Below are 15,965 nucleotides of genomic sequence, written 5' to 3' on the forward strand. Positions count from 1 at the left end.
GTTAGTGGGAGGGACTGCAGATCGAGGGGCAGAGAAGGGGGTTCAGAAAAGGGGTAAGACCTAGTAAGGGAGCTAGGGGCCCAGGGAGGAGAATGGGGGCTCAGCAGGGAGATTGGGGGCTCAATGACCGGGGTGGGAGGCCCAGAGAGTGGAACTTCCAGGTCGAACTTGATTGAACACATATTAAAGTCCCTCTTCCCTGAAATATTAGATAACTTTGAATTAGACAACTTCACTGAAAGATTGGATAACTTTTAAAAATACATATCCAAACTCAAAAGTGAGAATGAGAAATCTCTAAGGGCCAGAAATGAGAGGGAATTCTGGTGGTGAGTAGGAGTGGAAGCTGTACCTTTGAGGAGGCATTCAGCAGGATGGAAGGTATAGTTGCAAAGCCCACCAGTGGGAGGGGCTACAGCAGGCTCCCTGGCTAATGCTGGGTCTGGGAAGTGCTGCCTGCCATAAGCAGGACTAAAATATCTCTGCCTGCTAGCCTCCTGGTCTTGGCTTTGGGTAGAAAAATCCCAAAGAAGAACTAGTTTGGGGCTGGTGCACATCCACATGGCTTGGGCAGATTCAACTGAGAAATCATCCCTTAGGGTGGCCTCTACACTCAAGGTAGTCAGGAAAATGTGCTGAAACTAACTATCTCAGGGATAAACTTCACAACATATAAGAAAAAGTAAGTACAATATATTGAGAGGCACCTCTCTCATGGGAGAATTCATACTTAAAGACCTAGAGATAATGGAGCAATCTGAAAGGAAGTTTAATATGGTTAAAATCTTTTAAAAGATAAAGGAAAGAATAGTATCTATAAAACAAGAACAGGAAGATATCAAACCACATAGCAGATATGAACAGAACTATCTAGAAATTCTAGAAATTAAAACTAAAGTCACTGACATTAAAGAAGAAATCAATAGGGGTCCCTGTGTGGCTCAGTCAGTTAAGTGTCTGCCTTTGGCTCAGGTCATGATCCCAAAGTCCTTGGATCAAGCCCCTCATGAGGCTCCCCTGCTCAGCAGGGAACCTGCTTCTCCTTCTTCTTCTGCCATTCCCCCCGCTTGTGCTCTCTGGCTCTATCTCTCTGTCAAATAAATAAATAAAATCTTTAAAAAAAAAAAAAAGAAAGAAATCAATAGATGGGTTAGTAGAATAAATGCAGCTGAAGAGAGAATTAGTGAATTAGAAACTAGAACTAAGGAAATCCTCCAGAACAAAGCACAGAACAATAAAGAGATTAAACATATGAAAGAAAAGAGACATCGAAGATTGAATGAGAAACCCCAGCATATATTAGTTCCAGAAAAAGTTACTGGAAAGAGTGACTAAGATCTTTCCAGAAATAGGACATGAATTTCTAGATTGAAAAGGCCCAGACTGCCGAGTAAGATATCTTTAAAAACAAAACAAAATTACATCTAGACACCTTTTAGCCAAAGCGTAGAATATCAAGAATAAAAAGGAAATTCTAAAAGCCACCAGAGAGAAAAAGATAGCTTATCTACAAAGGTCCAATAATTGAATTGACAGTAAGAATCTCATCAGCAACAACAGATGCCAAAAAAGACAATGGAATAGAATCTTCAGAGTGCTGAGGGCAAATAATTCTGAACCTAGAATTCTATACATTGCCAAACCATCATTTAAATAAAGGGCAAAATCAAGACATTTTGGCAAATACAAGATCTTAGAAAGCTTCTGTCTCAGAACCTCACTTGAAAGAGAGAGGCACAGGGGCTTGGGGGAGGTTTGGGGAGCTGGAGAGGCGATGGGGCTCCATGCTGCAGTGGGGGGCCAGGCTATTTGGGACTGCTCCTCAGCACCAGCCAGCCAGAGGAACCCAGCCCAGCCTGGCCCAGCTGGGACCCAACTTAGGTTCTCCCCTCCTGGGTGCCAGCCTTGCTGCCCTCCCATCCCCTCTTCCTAAGTCATGAGAGTGGCCCAGCATCGAAGCCAGGGAGTAACACTGCCAGCCCGGCTCAGGGGCCTTGGGGAGGCCACACCCAAGTTGCTCATGCGACCGGGCACTTGACCTCCACTCTAGGGTCCCCTCCTCCTGGGAGGTCAGATGCCAACTTACCGAGGCCTGTATGGATGGTTGGAGCAGTGGGACAAAAGCTAGGTCCCTACCTGGGGAGGGGAGTGCAGGGGCTCTCATTCTCTCTAGGAAAAGAATCACTGGACACAGGGGAAGTGACCAGGGGCGCTGAGCTGGCTGGGACAGGAGGTTTCATGAAGCTCCTGGCTCCACTCAACCAGCTGGTGCCCTTGGGTAATTTCTTAACCTCTTTGAGCCTCAGTTTCTCACTTAGAAAATGAGAATACCTACCTTATGAGGATGTGAAGATGAAATGAGATCATCCATCAGGTATCAACCTTAAATATATTCTCCTACACAGAAATTTTTTGTAAAGATTTATTTATTTTAGAGAGAGCGAGCGAGCATGAGCAGGAGGGGCAGAGGGAGAAGGAGAATCTCTAGCAGACTCTGTGCTGAGTGTGGAGCCCAACGCGGGACTCCATCTCACAACCCTGAGATCACGACCTGAGCCGAAACCAAGAGCCGGATGCTTAACCAACTGTGCCACCCAGGCACCCCTCCTACACAGAAATTTCTTAAAAGAATAATCTTCATCTGATATGCCTGCCTAGCATATTATCAGTGCTCAATAAAAAAAAATTAACAAGAAAAAAAAAACAATAGCAAGAACAAACGAGTAGCAGTGGGAATGGGCACAGGTTTGGAGGCCCTGTCTTCAGGGAAGGGTTTATGTGCATTCACTTTTTTTTTTTCCCATGCAGAACGTGCCCTTTAATACCCATCACCAGGCTAACCCATCCTCCCACCCTCCTCCCCTCTAGAACCCCCAGTTTGTTTCTCAGAGTCCACAGTCTCTCATGCTTCATCTGTTCATTCACTCTTCATCAGTCACTGCCATCCTCCTGGTGCCGGGCCCTGTGCTGGGCTCTGGAGGTGCAGAGAAGACTCTGGACTAGAGGAGGACCATCTGTGAGGAAGAGAGCCAAACCCAGAAAATTCTAACAGAGTGATAGGGGGTTTCTTCAGAGCCCGTCTTGTGTTTATTGTCTCTCTCTCTCCCATTCCCATTCACCCTCTCCCCCAGCCCCCAACCCAATATAAGCTCCACGAAAGCCCAAGCTTCAGCCGGCTAATTTTTAGCTGTTTTTACAACGTTCCAAACAATTTCTGATACACAGGAAGTGCCAAAGAAATATCTGCTGAATGACTATGGATACGAGCATGAATAATCGAGGCTGTAGACATTGCTATAGAAGCATGGAAGAGGTCTTTGCAGACTCTGCCCCAGGAGTTAGAAGTTTCTCAGCAAGGGCCATTTAAATGGGGCCTTGATGGATGTATAGATCAGTAAGTGGAACAGAAATAAAAGGACATTCCAGGCACTGGGGCCAGTACATTCTGAAAACAGGCAGGTGAGCTCAGGGACCAGTGAGTAACCGAGTGTGCAAAGAGTGCAGGAGAGAGGAGAGTGGAAAGACATAAAGCTGGGGAATTAAGAAGGGCCTTGAATGAATTTGGACTGTCAGAAAGTCCTTATAAAATCTGAGAACCGGGGTGCCTGGCTGGCTCAGTCGGTGGAGCATGTGACTCTTGATCTCGGGGTCATGAGTTCGAGCCCCATGTTGGGTATAAAGATTACTTAAAAAATAAATAAAATCTGAGAACCTACCCTGATGTAACACTTGGATAGTGCTTCCAGCCCTCAGTTGCCCCAGGGATTCCCCTGGCTTCAAAAGTTAAGGGTCTTACGGAAGAGGGGGTTCAGGACCTAGGACCCTGGTAGTTCCTAGAACTGTCTCAAGTTGGGGTAAGTGTTGGACAGGGCACCTCCCTGAGGCTTGGGGAAATGCTGCATGCTGCCCCCTTGTGGCCTCAGCAGAACTGAGTAGCAAGGAGGCTGGCCAGGTGGTCTGTTCCTAATCCCAGGGGCCTCCAGTCTCGGGCATCAGTTATCCCAACCACCAGCTGTCCACACACCAGATCAAATTGCTTTATTTATTCCACATATACTCAAGACTGGGCCAATGGTTTGGGGGAGGAAGAATAAAAGGAGACAGCTCACATTTAGTAAAGCCTTATTCTTACACCCACTACCACAGCCACCACCTTCGGCCAGAAAGCCACTCTGTATGCACAGCGGGTCAGGAGACCTGTATTTTGGCTTCAGCTCCACCCCAATTGATGGAGTGACCTTGGGCAAGTCCCTGCACTTTGCTGGGCCTCCCACGTCTCCAACTGTAACACAGGATCATGATCCCTCTTCCTGTCTCCCCTGCAGGGTCACCTGAAGATCACTGGGAGGACGGTTGCTTCAAGTGCTAGGAAAAATGTTGAAAGCATGCTCCGGATGTAAGGGGATCGTGCTGGGGATTAGATAGGGGCTCTCTTGGGCTGCACTGAAGTGTTTGTTTACACCCAGATGGGCCCTGCTGGCGGGGAAATTTAAAGGGAACGTGCTCAGTCAGAAAGCTGCTTGCCAATCACAACTGATCGAAGCATCTCCAAAGTAAGAATGGAAATCCGTGGGAAACAGGGCCCCACTGCCTGGTGTGAAAACCCAACTACTTGGGTTTTCAGGAACGAGTTGAAGAGCAGCAAGGTGGGGCAGTGCTGTGGCCTCAACGTGGGGGCTCAGCCAGGAAATGAAAGAGCCGACCTGCTGCCTTTCCTCTGAGGCCAGGGTCCCCCCAAGCTTGCCTCTCTGCCCATGGGGCTGGGCTTTCAGGAGTTATCTGCATGTCTCACTGAGACTTCCCACAGGACAGTGGGAAAGGCCAGATGATCCCCTTCAGAGAAAAAGTTCAGAGCGAGAACGAAGAGAACTGGATACAGGAAGGAGGTTGGCACTGAACTTGGGAGTCAGGAAGAAGCCTGTGGGGCAGACCCACTGACTTTTTATGACAGTACCACCTGCTTCTCTTCCCAAGATACGACCGGAGGGGCACCATGTATCCCAAGCCTCAAAACTAAGAAAATCTTTGCTTTTTGCAAGAGAGTGTTATTTTTCTTCCCTTTATAGTATGAATCTCTTACCTGGTCTCATCTTTCTCTCTGCTTTGGCGGCCAGGAAGCCCAGAGTCAAATGTGAAATAGAATTCTAACAACTATGTAGGTCTGTATTATGGCCAGAATATTTGTGTTCTTGCTTTTTATGATCCCGATTTCCCACTCAATTTTTCCTAATTCTAATCTGTCATATTTTATTGTTTCATTGTGTGTATTTTCAATGCAAGCCATCTTAATTTTTCTTGTGGAATGAAGAAAGGTACACTTAGGTAAATGACTGAAAATGAGTAGATGATGGATGTCCAAGTACTTACCATGGCTGACAGTGGGGGGCATTTGGTGGGAGAATCACCAGGGTATCAGGGTGAGACTTGCAATCGCCTAGTATCAAAGCCCCTTCCCTATCCGCACCTCACCCCTTAAGATAGTCCAAAGAGAAGGGAGTTGTCCAAGGTCTTATGGCACATTACCTTCAGAGAAGAAATTAATACCTACTTTTCCTGGCACTCAGTTCCCTGATCTTCCCATGACAACAGGCCTCATCCCGGTGGAAGGATGGCATGGTGAAGGTTAGGAAGGTGGCTCACTGCTGGCTTCCATGGCCAATGAAAGCCAACGAAGAAATGGAATGCTCTGTTCTTCCTGCTTCGATGATTAGGAAGTGGGCCCCGGCTCTAGAAGCCTTCTGGCCTGCTGCTGGCTGACAAGGAGCTTGGGCTGCTCACCGTGCCAGAGACCATGCCTCTGGAGTGGGCATGGCCACAGCAGGCAGCTCAGGATGCCAGTCCGTGTCACGGCAGAAGCGGAGGGACTTGTCTGAAGGACAGCGACAGTTTCTTCCGTGAGAGATGCTCTCTTGACCCTCAACAAGCCAGCAGGACATAGCTGAATCTGGCCCACCTGCGGTAGTCTAAGTAAGGCAGGCAGGCACCTCTGAGCAGCAAATAGATTCTGATGTAGTTCATCTTCAAAGTCAGCTGAAGACCTCCATTTGAATCAGATGTAGCATAACTTCGCTTCGCTTTGGAAGTCCCCTCCTCACAAGAGTCCCCCTCCTTCATAGACACCCAACCGGAGGGCAAACAAGCCTTCCCAAGCTTCCCAAAGTGGTCCCATGAATGCCCCCAGACACAGAAACCCAGACTCTAAATTACCTAAAATGAGATTTATTGCATTTCATGCAGTTTGAAGTCCATGCAGCAAAGGAGACTAGCACAATTTTTAATGCATTTTAAAAATAAAAAATGGGGGTGGGGACAGGCAAATGTACAAAGTTCTAGTCTCCTTGGGTCCCTGGGAGAGAAGGGTCTGGAAATGAAACCATCCACTCTCCATGGCGAATGAGTTCATCTCTTAAATGCAAGGAATGTTTCCATGGCCTTTGGGTGCAAACACACAGAGCTCTGGGCCAAGCGCAGGGTCGCAGGAGAGGACCACTAGTGAACAGGAAGTTCCGCCGTCACCTAACTCAATCTGAGGGCAGAACAAGGTGGCAAATCCTGGGGGCAGCAGCTGTTCCAAGAGTCAGGAGGTAACGTACCCCCCTGAGGAGATTTGCTCCTGAAAAGAAGTGGCGGTAAGAATTGAAAAAAAAAAAAAAAAAAGGAAAACAAAAGAAATATTTCTTCAACCACACTCTTCAAGAAAATGCCATAAATATGTTATTTAATATTTTCATTTCATAGCATTGGACACACAGCTCAACATACTGAAATAGTGATTCCTTGGAGAAAAAGTGGAAAAAAGGAAATAAAAAATATTGCATCTTTCTGTTGGAGACTCTTGGCCCCCAGGCGTGGGGTGTGGTGCGCCAGTGTCCTAGCCCTGCAGGAGGCGCGGAGGTCGGCCGGGTCCTCTGGGGAGGGAGGCTGTGCCCATCGCCCGGGGCTGTATGGCAAAAACTGTGTTGGGTGTCCTTGGCCTCGCCAGCTCAGGCCCTCAGTCGCCGGTCACCTGGGGGGCCTGCCCGTCGGAGGGCTGGTTGGCTGACTGGATGAACATGGGCTGGGTGAGGTCCTGGCCGGCAGGCATGGTGACTTGCTGGATCTGGTAGAGCTGCTGCGAGGGGTGGAGAGGAGAGAGTGAGGTCACCCCTGGGAGAGGGGCATGCAGCTCCCTAGGGGCCTCGAGTTGGCTGGGGGCCCCAGCTACCTCAACCACCACCCACTGTAAGGCGTCGGAGGGAGGAGGGGATGTGGAGCTCTGCTGGGGCTGGGAGCAGCAGACACAGGAGGCTCCGGCCCGGTGGGGGGGGGGGGGGTGTGGTGGGCGGGGAAGAGGTGCAGGGAGTTGCATTTCCTGTGGCTTTCACTTCTCTGGGCTCTGCCTCTCCCGTTAGCTCAGAGCCTCGAGCTTGCTGCACGCTGTTCCTCTGTGACAAACACAAGCAATTCGAACCACTGTACCAGCAGGTTGGAAGTCCGCATTTCCCCAACTCTTGGTACTCCTCACTAGCAGGGGCAGTAGGATTACCCCCCTCCTCCTCCTCTCCTCAGAGTATCTGGCTCAGGCTGAGGCTACACTGAGCCTGCATTTCCTATATGGGTGCTGCGAGGAGGGGGCCTGGGTTTAAACACTTACTGAGCCAAGACCTGTGAGGCACTGAGAAGCAGCTCACATAGCCACTATGGGAGGACAGAGCCAAACGGACACTTACTTGACTTCTCAGGTGTCCCCCCAAAAAGCCCACAGGCAAAGAGCCCCCCCACCCCCGTCACAAGAGCCCTGGCATGTGAGCCTAGCACGTGGTACGGGGCAGGGGCCAGAGGTGGGTCCTGATGCCAGCTCCTCTCCCTTCTGGGCAGCAGAGAACATGGGCTTGGGCGTGTCATCCTGTCATGGATTCAGGGGTCTCTGGGACCGTCAGTATGAGGGAAAAGGCGGAGGGAAAGGGAAAGATTCCTGCCTCACAGGAGTTTAGAATTACTGAATTCCAGGCACCAAGAGAGCTCGAGAGGTCACATGTTCTCTGCATTTCAACTAATCCATGCTATTAAAAAGCAGCCTAGCTTAGAAAAAGAACAAGTCCTAGAAAGGGAAACAGAAGACCTGCATTCTAGTCCTGGTTCTGCAATGAAGAGCTGAGTGAGCACAGACACTTCTCATCTCTAGGACTCAGTTTTTACTCATCTGTAAAATGGGGATTGGGACTATAAGATTATTTTCAGCTCCCACAAGCCTAAATCTAAAGGATTGGCACTCCGAATTAAAGACTCTACTTGTTTTAACAAAAATTCCTGCCCACTCGTTAACAGAAAATGGGACAGTTGCCCTAAGCATCCAAACCCAGAGATCTCAGCAGCTACCCCCGACAACCCTTCACCCCCGGCCCCTGCCCAGACTGGGTGTCCTACCTGTCCGTCCGTGAACTGGCTGAACTGCTGCTGCCCTTGCTGCACCTCTGTCTGTGTGATCTGCAGGAATCAAGAAGGCAGAGGAGGCAGGTCAGCTGTGGGGCCTGGTACACCCCTCTGGCAGCCCACAACCAGGAGAGGGTGGTGAAGACCACATGAGACAATGCACAGAGCACCCAGAATGAGGCCTGGCATAGAACAGGGCTGAAGGAGTAGCAGGAAAGCAAGGGTCATCCCCGCTCCCCTACTACCGAAGGCTACTCAGAGCTGGCACCGCACAGAGGACAGGACCCCAGAGCGTGAACTACATACGACCTCCACCACCGCCTCTCTTAACGTCCGCCCCTCACTGCAAGCTCCTAGGTGCTAACATGGCAAGGCCCCACATTTCCGGCTGAGACAGAAAACCCCAGAGTCTTTTAGCCATTGAATGCAGACTGCAAAACGCGGGGCAGAGTGGTGAGTGGTCCCTTTCATTCTTGGAAGGTGGGCTCCGAACCAAACCCGTATCACCTAGATTATCTGACTGGAATAGGAAACACCCTGGCAAGGAGGTGGCCTTGGCCCTGGAAGCCCTGGTGGCACACCTATGAAGTACTTTTTCCGAGACAGGCCACGTGCAGCCCTGTGGGCCAAGCAGGTGGCAGAGCAAGGAAACCATTTTCCACATGTACTTACAGTCTCACGGGGGATTTTAAGTACATGTGAAAAGAACTGCGCTGCCATGTGGAACTGCGTCATAGCGCACCAGCTGCTCAACACAGCCTGGCAGACCAGGAAGAAGACGGGAACGTGCTTGTGTGCGTGTGTTTATCTACCAACACTGGACTAGTGACGTCCTCTGTGTACCACCTCCTGGAACCATCACAGCCAACCTGCCAGGTAAGGGCTGTCCTCTCGAGCGTCCACACGACAGCCAAACACCACCCGTCAGGCTTACCCATGAGGCTGTCGGGGGCGAGGAGGGGACCGGCGTGAAAGGACTTCAAGAGGGTTTCTTACTGTTGTGCCTTGTTTAGGGTCCTTCCCCTCCTACCAGTCTATGAGCGGCTGGAGGGCAGAAGCTCTGTGTTTTGTCTTTACAGCCCCCAATGCAAAGTATTCAAGTAATGTCTGCAGAATAAATGAATGACCCTGAGACAAATGGAAGTATTCTTCATAGATGAGAAGGTCAACCGTGCCCTGTGGCCGGCAGGACTGCCCTTCACATGAGCTGAGAAGAAAGTTTCATTTACCTTTAAATTCCATTTACATATTATTCATTCAACAAACCCATACCAAATACCTACTATGTGTCACAAATAAGATCTGTTGTAATTCAGACTCCAACTGCTCTCAGGTGCCCTCTCCTTGCTTCTCCCCCGCTATCTGAAAACCGGACTCTCCCCACTTTCTGGCTTTAGTTTCTGGTCCCCAAACTGACCTCGGAAGAACCCAAAACTCCTCCTTCTCATTTCCTCCCACCCACATGCCATGAAAAGTTTTTGGATCCCAGGTTAGAATCTTAACAAGGCTTTTGTTTTTGTTTTCGTTTTTTTAAAAAAAGAGGGGTACCTAAGGATGTGACCAGTCTGGAGATGTGACTCCATGCCAGTCAACCCTAAGGAAGTTAGAGAAAAGCCCAGGCCCTTAGGTGAGCCAAGGAATGGGTCTGGAATGGGCCCTTTAAATGATCCCAGAGACTATATGGAACTTCGAAGCCTTGCTTTTGGCTCATTCCTCCTGTTTTCCCAAATGAAATCTTTGGAGACCTGCTCTACAAACTCAGCTCTGTCACCACTGTCAATAGATACATCACCAGAAATGCAACTGGGCCAGACGGGTCCAGCTCTTAAACGATCGCTGCTTTTTTTGGGTCTGAGGCAGAAGAATCCATTAACAATGCCTCCCCTTGACCAGCATCCCCCACCCCCTGCAAATGATGCCCATGGCCCCCAACCCCCAAGCCCAGGGGGGCTACCCCCTCAGCACCTGCGGCTAACAGTCTTCCGTATCTTAGGGCATGAGAGGAGATGAAGGGGGCAGTCTCTGGCTAGGTGTGCATGAGGAAGTAAAATCCACGCAAGCTTTCCAAAGGACACGGGAGTGCCAGAACACAACAGCTATTTGGTTTTAAAGATGGAAACTCAGCCTGACGATGAGGCATGCTGTCAGAACGCCTGCTCTGTCACACATGCACACACATACACCAGGCTTTCTTCAAGTGTCCCTGAGATTTCCCCTCCTTCGCATTTCTTTGTCCCTCAAGAACAAGATAGTAAGAGACACGCTTTGAATCCAGTCCTCCAATAAGCCCCATCTGTCCTTTGGGGTGAACAGATGTGCAGAGTGTGGAGGCGGCTCCTGCTGAAGGGTGAGGTGGCAAGGGAGCTATTGCTGAGCCCTCCTTTGCAGCCAGAAGGCAGCTCCGGCCGGTCCCCTCCCCAAGCCCTGCATCTCTGGGACACATACCTGTTGAGCGTTGGTGGCAAGTGTCTGGATCTGTCCCTGCACGACCTGGGTGCCTGATACAGGCTGGGCTAAGCGAATGTACTGCAGCTGGCCGGCATTCAGCTGCACCTAGAGCAGGGCCGACAAGCAGATACAGGAGACTGAGTGCAACCTCAACAGGCAAACTTCCCATAACCAGAGGTGGTGACTGTCCCCCCAAACCCCCGAGCCTTCCAAAGAAACCTATTCTGAAAGCCGTAACACCCCCACCCGGCAAGTCACAAAACACAAAAGAGGGTATGTTCCCTAAATGGACTTTGGAGAAAATTCCCAGAGGATCTGGTCACATACGTGAGGAACAGCATGGCCACACCCTCAACATCCACTCACTGGCTCTTAGCCGTCTGCTCAGTTTATCTTAGGATTTTATCCCAAAGACTGTCAGACATGATCGGAATGCTTTGTACCTTAAGTGTGGGCCACTCTCTCCTCTATCTCCAAACTCTGCTACCCCAGTTCTGGGGATGGCTGATGTAATACTGAGAAGAGCTCCAGCATCTGCCAGGAACCCAAAGCAGATGGCCGTCACTCCGCACCCTAGCCCTAGTCCTGCCCAACCCCATGCTGCACATCTTGGAAGAAAAAGCTGGCCCGCTTCACTATCTCAGTCCCCAAGAGCCAGGACCAATGGGGGTCTGTGGGACTTTTAGGATCCCTGGTGTTCAGCACTAGCTTCTGGCCAAACTCCTCCCAAGGGGAAGCTGAATCAATAAACCTTTCACAGAAAACTCCATCATGGGAAACCAAAGCTACAAAAATGCCCTTAGAGTCCCTCATGCTTAAGATTAAATCTCAGATAATACAATAATACCACATGCTGCATTTAATTGTGCACTAAAAGCCTTAACTCAGGCTCTTAACGCTCCAGTGTACCATGAAAGTCTCAGTGCCTTGAGCAGGAATGGAGAGACCAAGGCAGTTGGTTGCACGAGAGGAACCGTGGCTCAGCAGAGGGAGTCAGCAGAGCACTACAGACATTTCCACTTGGGATTTGGGGGATGAAAGTGGTGCCAGGAGGACAGGCTGGTCTCTATCTGGGGGCCCAGGCACCACCCTCCCTGGCTGCCCAGCCTGCCATTGTTGCCAGGGTAAGCTTCTTGAGGCGAACAGACTAGTCACGCCTCTTTGTCCTGGAGCAAGTTTTCCCCTCGCCTTCAAGAGCTAATTCCCTTGCAGGGAATTTTACTTCCATGAGGAAAAGGCTAAGAAAAGCACTCCTGCAAGCAGTGTTAAATCTCACTGCTTCTCTGCAACTTCGGCCTCAAAGAGGATTTGAGCTACCAAGAAAAGACTAACACTTGGTAGTTAGTGTAGCTCTTGGAAGTCCTTGGTAGACCAGATTCCAGAATTGTCCACTTATGGCAAAATGGAGGGACATAAAATCTAAATCCATTAAGAATCTGGTTCACAAGAGATGGGGCAAGACATCGTGACGGGCGGTCATTTCCTTCTGAGAATATGCCAAGAGCTGCTGGGAAGTTGTGATGCAGGCCCAGACTGCCACCCCGCCCCCCACGCTAAATCCCATAATGTGGCTTCCAGGCAACAACGCTAAGTTGCTTTTGGGGATGAGGGCAGCCAGATAGAGGCTTGGGAAGTCTCATCTGCTGGGACTGATGGTGGCTGGTCCCAGGAGTCACCAGAACTCCAGCCAAGGAACACAGGATGAAAGACGAAAGCCATGTCCCAAGAATGAGGAAGGTGTACTGACAGCCACAGGGATTTTACATTTCCCAGCTGGGAAGAGGTCTTTGCAGAAATTCAGATGTGACTGTAAAGTTGTATGCCAGATAGTTCCAAGCAGTTGTTAGAAGCAAGAAGCTCCTCTTTTAGACTTAGGTTGAGACATCTGGTGATGCTCTGCCCTCAGTCCTCTACCACAAGGACAGGTCTGGGGAGCCTGGTAGCTTTTTGATGTTAACTCCAGGACCAAAAAGCCTGCCCTATGGGTTTTCTTTTTTTTTTTTTTTTAAAGATTTTATTTATTTATTTGAGACAGAGAGCATGAGAGGGAGGGGGGTCAGAGGGAGAAGCAGACTCCCTGCCAAGCAGGGAGCCCGATGCGGGACTCGATCCCGGGACTCCAGGATCATGACCTGAGCCGAAGGCAGTCGCTTAACCAACTGAGCCACCCAGGCGCCCCTGCCCTTTGGGTTTTCAAAAGAGAAGCGAAGTTTCCTTCGTGAAGGTCCTCTCTATTGGGGAGAGCACTCTGAAGGAATTTAGAAATGCAGACTCCTGCAGAAGGTATCTGAGTATAGCGAATTCTGCAACAAATCTGTGCTATAGTTCTGTGCCCAAAACAGTTAAAAAGATCTGAGTTAAAGTTACTGCGAAGTGGGAACTCTTCTCTGGCTTAAGTGAACTTGTTCTGGCGCCTTCCCATGTAAAACTGAGAACCATTCAAGAGAGGTCTTGGGGTTAGTGGCTGAGACAGTGAGGCAAGGCACCTGTAACTGACGGGGGTGTGGGTGGGTGTGTGTGTGTGGGGGGGTGTGTGTGTGTGAGAGAGAGAGAGAGAGAGAGAGAGAGAGAGAGAGAGCGCGCGCGCTCTAGCAGAGAGAGAGTACACCAAAAGCCCAAGAAAGGAAGGGAAGGTGGGAGGGGAGACAGAAAGATACACAGATACACACACACTACACTTTCTTTCAGTTTTCTCTTGGTCTATTACTCTAACTTAATAAGAACAGTTCCAAAAACAGAGCTTTTTTCAAAGAGGAAGTGGTTAACCAAGTCCAAGCGAGTTTCTCTATCTGCCTACATATCATTTACAATAGGAAGGGCAAGGGGCAGGAAACAGAAGGACTGCTCAATGTCACTCACTTTCTACATCTTTGGTTGGCAAAATGACCAATGTGTAGATGGCAAGTGTTAAGACAGGACACTTTTTTTTTTAACAAAAGAGCAAGTACAAGTAAAAAAGCCAACAAATCCAAGAAATGAAATCCCTCAAGGCACACAGGAAGCAGCAGTCCACAGTGAAGGGATGGATAAGTTAAATGAAAGCCAAAAATACACTTTGCTGCAGGCTCCACTGGGAACTGACTCATGAATATGCAACAAGTGTATTTATGGCCTTCCCTGTACACCTCCCTCTTATTCTCTGCTAATCAAAAGACAGGACTGCCTCACAGGGCCTTTGGGTCTTGGCATGGAAGAGTGGTTACGAGCATTCTCTGCGTAGGTGGAGTGCAGGGAAACCGAGAGAAGCTGCCCCACAGCGGCGAACCTGAGCTGGATTAAAGGAAAGCAGTGAGTATACACTGAAGCAAGTTGTGGTCTGGGTTAACAGGGATACTGGTTTAGAGAAATGTATGTGTACACACACGCGTGTGCCCGGTAGACACAATATTCTGTGTGTGCATTTAAGACCTGTAAGCACTCCCGTTACAACAGAAGCACAGCGCCTTGCAGGTGTGAGCCAGAGCAGGGCTTACCGGAATCTGCTGGATCTCTCCTGTGTTCGTGATGATCTGCTGCATCACCTGCATGGTCTGTCCAGTGCTGCTCTGGGCCTGCTGGGCTTGGCCCTGGGGCTGAGCCTGAACAATCTGCACCTGCTGACCTTCTCCCACCTGCATGGTCACGGGCGTGGTCTAGAAAGAAGAGTGATGAGAAAGGTGATTCAACCCCAACTCAGAGCCATTAGGCTTACCAAGGGGTTAACGACGAGCAGTTGATGAGGAGCAAACCCCTTCCATGGACGCCTAAGCTCATCTTAACACTAATCAACAATACTCAAGAGTCCTTTGGGCCTAGAGCACTGCTAAAGTTACTCTCCAAAATAAAAGATGGGAGAAAGCCATACACATTTTTGGGCTCATAGTACAGAGTATCTTCCCAGGCCCCAAACATCTCTATGGTTCAAATGCTGTAGCTTCCCAAAGCCCCTTCAGTGACAGGCACATATGGTACAAAAGAATCCAAAGCAACCATGATAGTTCCCTTAAGACATGGCCAGAGTCAAGTCTGGAGCAGGTGAATCTGGAGAGTCAACTAAATGGAGAGTGGGGTCAGGACAAATTTACTAAGTTCAGGACCTTGGACTCCTTTCTAGGCATGCCAGACACTGGAAGGAAAATGAAGTGCACGCTGGCTTCACGCAAGCAGCAGAATGACTCCAGCCCACACTGACCAGCTGGCTGCTCTGGACCAAGCACAGCTTCCCAAGGGGGGAGGTAAACACTGCTAAGACCTGGATGCTAACCGAGGCTACCCCTAAACACCAGAATTTAACAAAGCAAGAACTCTCTAAAACAGGAACCTTAGATTTAAGAAATTTCTGTCCAATGTACATGACTTGGCAGATGTGTCTCTCATACACACTTCATGGATTGCAGTCCCATGAAACTTACTCCTTTGAGCGATGGTAGACTTGAACTGTCAAAAGGGTTGGTCAGTCACTTGTTCAAATTTCAAAACTTTAGCCTCAGATGTGATCTTTACAGACTACCTAGAGCAGGGAGCCCAGAACATTCTGTTCATCTGCTGGGGGAGGGGGTGGGGAGTAGTGGGGCATGGTGATGGGGGTGGGGGTAGAGGGTGGTGGTCATGGTGCTGGAAGGAGGGTGGAATCTTTTAAACCACACCTACACCCCCAATGCCCCGATTCGGGTATGATGCCTCCCCACTCTGCATTCAGAATCACTTCAGTAAGAAGACGATGAGAGTCTCAGTGGCTCCTGGGCTTCTATCGATGTTGCTATTCTGATGCTCTTACGTTTCTGACCGCACAGGTCTCCTATGCATCTGAGGTTACAGGGGAAGGGGACGTGTTCTAGGAACTACAGATGACATTCACAGGATTACTAGGTAAGGAGAAAATACTATGACCTGGAGGTCGGGAGGAAAGAGGACAGAGGGATCTATGTAAAAACACATGTGGGAGGCTAGGACAACAGGAAACACCTCCCATTCTCACAACAGCATTCTCAACTCAGCCTATTCCCCCGACCTCCAGGAACAGAAGTTTCCAATTTTATGACAGAACACACAGGATTCACTTTACCAAAATATGCTTTCCTTCCAACTTTAGTAAGTATTCTGTCCTGCAAAGGTTATCTGAACTC

The 15,965-nt window shown here is 49.4% G+C and overlaps 1 protein-coding gene across 2 annotated transcripts in view; it reads right to left on the minus strand.

Annotated features, from left to right (window-relative positions):
• Positions 1–6,203: 6,203 nt before the first annotated feature.
• NFYC (nuclear transcription factor Y subunit gamma) overlaps positions 6,204–15,965 on the minus strand; it is a 65,369-nt gene continuing 55,607 nt past the window's right edge. Inside the window, exons 7-10 of one of the 2 annotated variants that reach the window (XM_045897967.1) lie at positions 14,334–14,492; positions 10,858–10,965; positions 8,407–8,466; positions 6,204–7,111 (exon numbers count right to left, since the gene is read on the minus strand). In XM_045897967.1, the coding sequence (XP_045753923.1) occupies positions 6,992–7,111; positions 8,407–8,466; positions 10,858–10,965; positions 14,334–14,492 (447 nt within the window). In that variant the 3' untranslated portion in view covers positions 6,204–6,991. The remainder of the gene's footprint in view (positions 7,112–8,406; positions 8,467–10,857; positions 10,966–14,333; positions 14,493–15,965) is intronic. The other variant, XM_064589361.1, reaches the window with a different exon arrangement.

The sequence above is a fragment of the Mirounga angustirostris genome, unplaced genomic scaffold (assembly GCF_029215605.1).
Source record: "Mirounga angustirostris isolate CCGP_5_RB_7025 unplaced genomic scaffold, mMirAng1.0.hap1 SCAF_4, whole genome shotgun sequence".
Classification (NCBI taxonomy): domain Eukaryota; kingdom Metazoa; phylum Chordata; class Mammalia; order Carnivora; family Phocidae; genus Mirounga; species Mirounga angustirostris.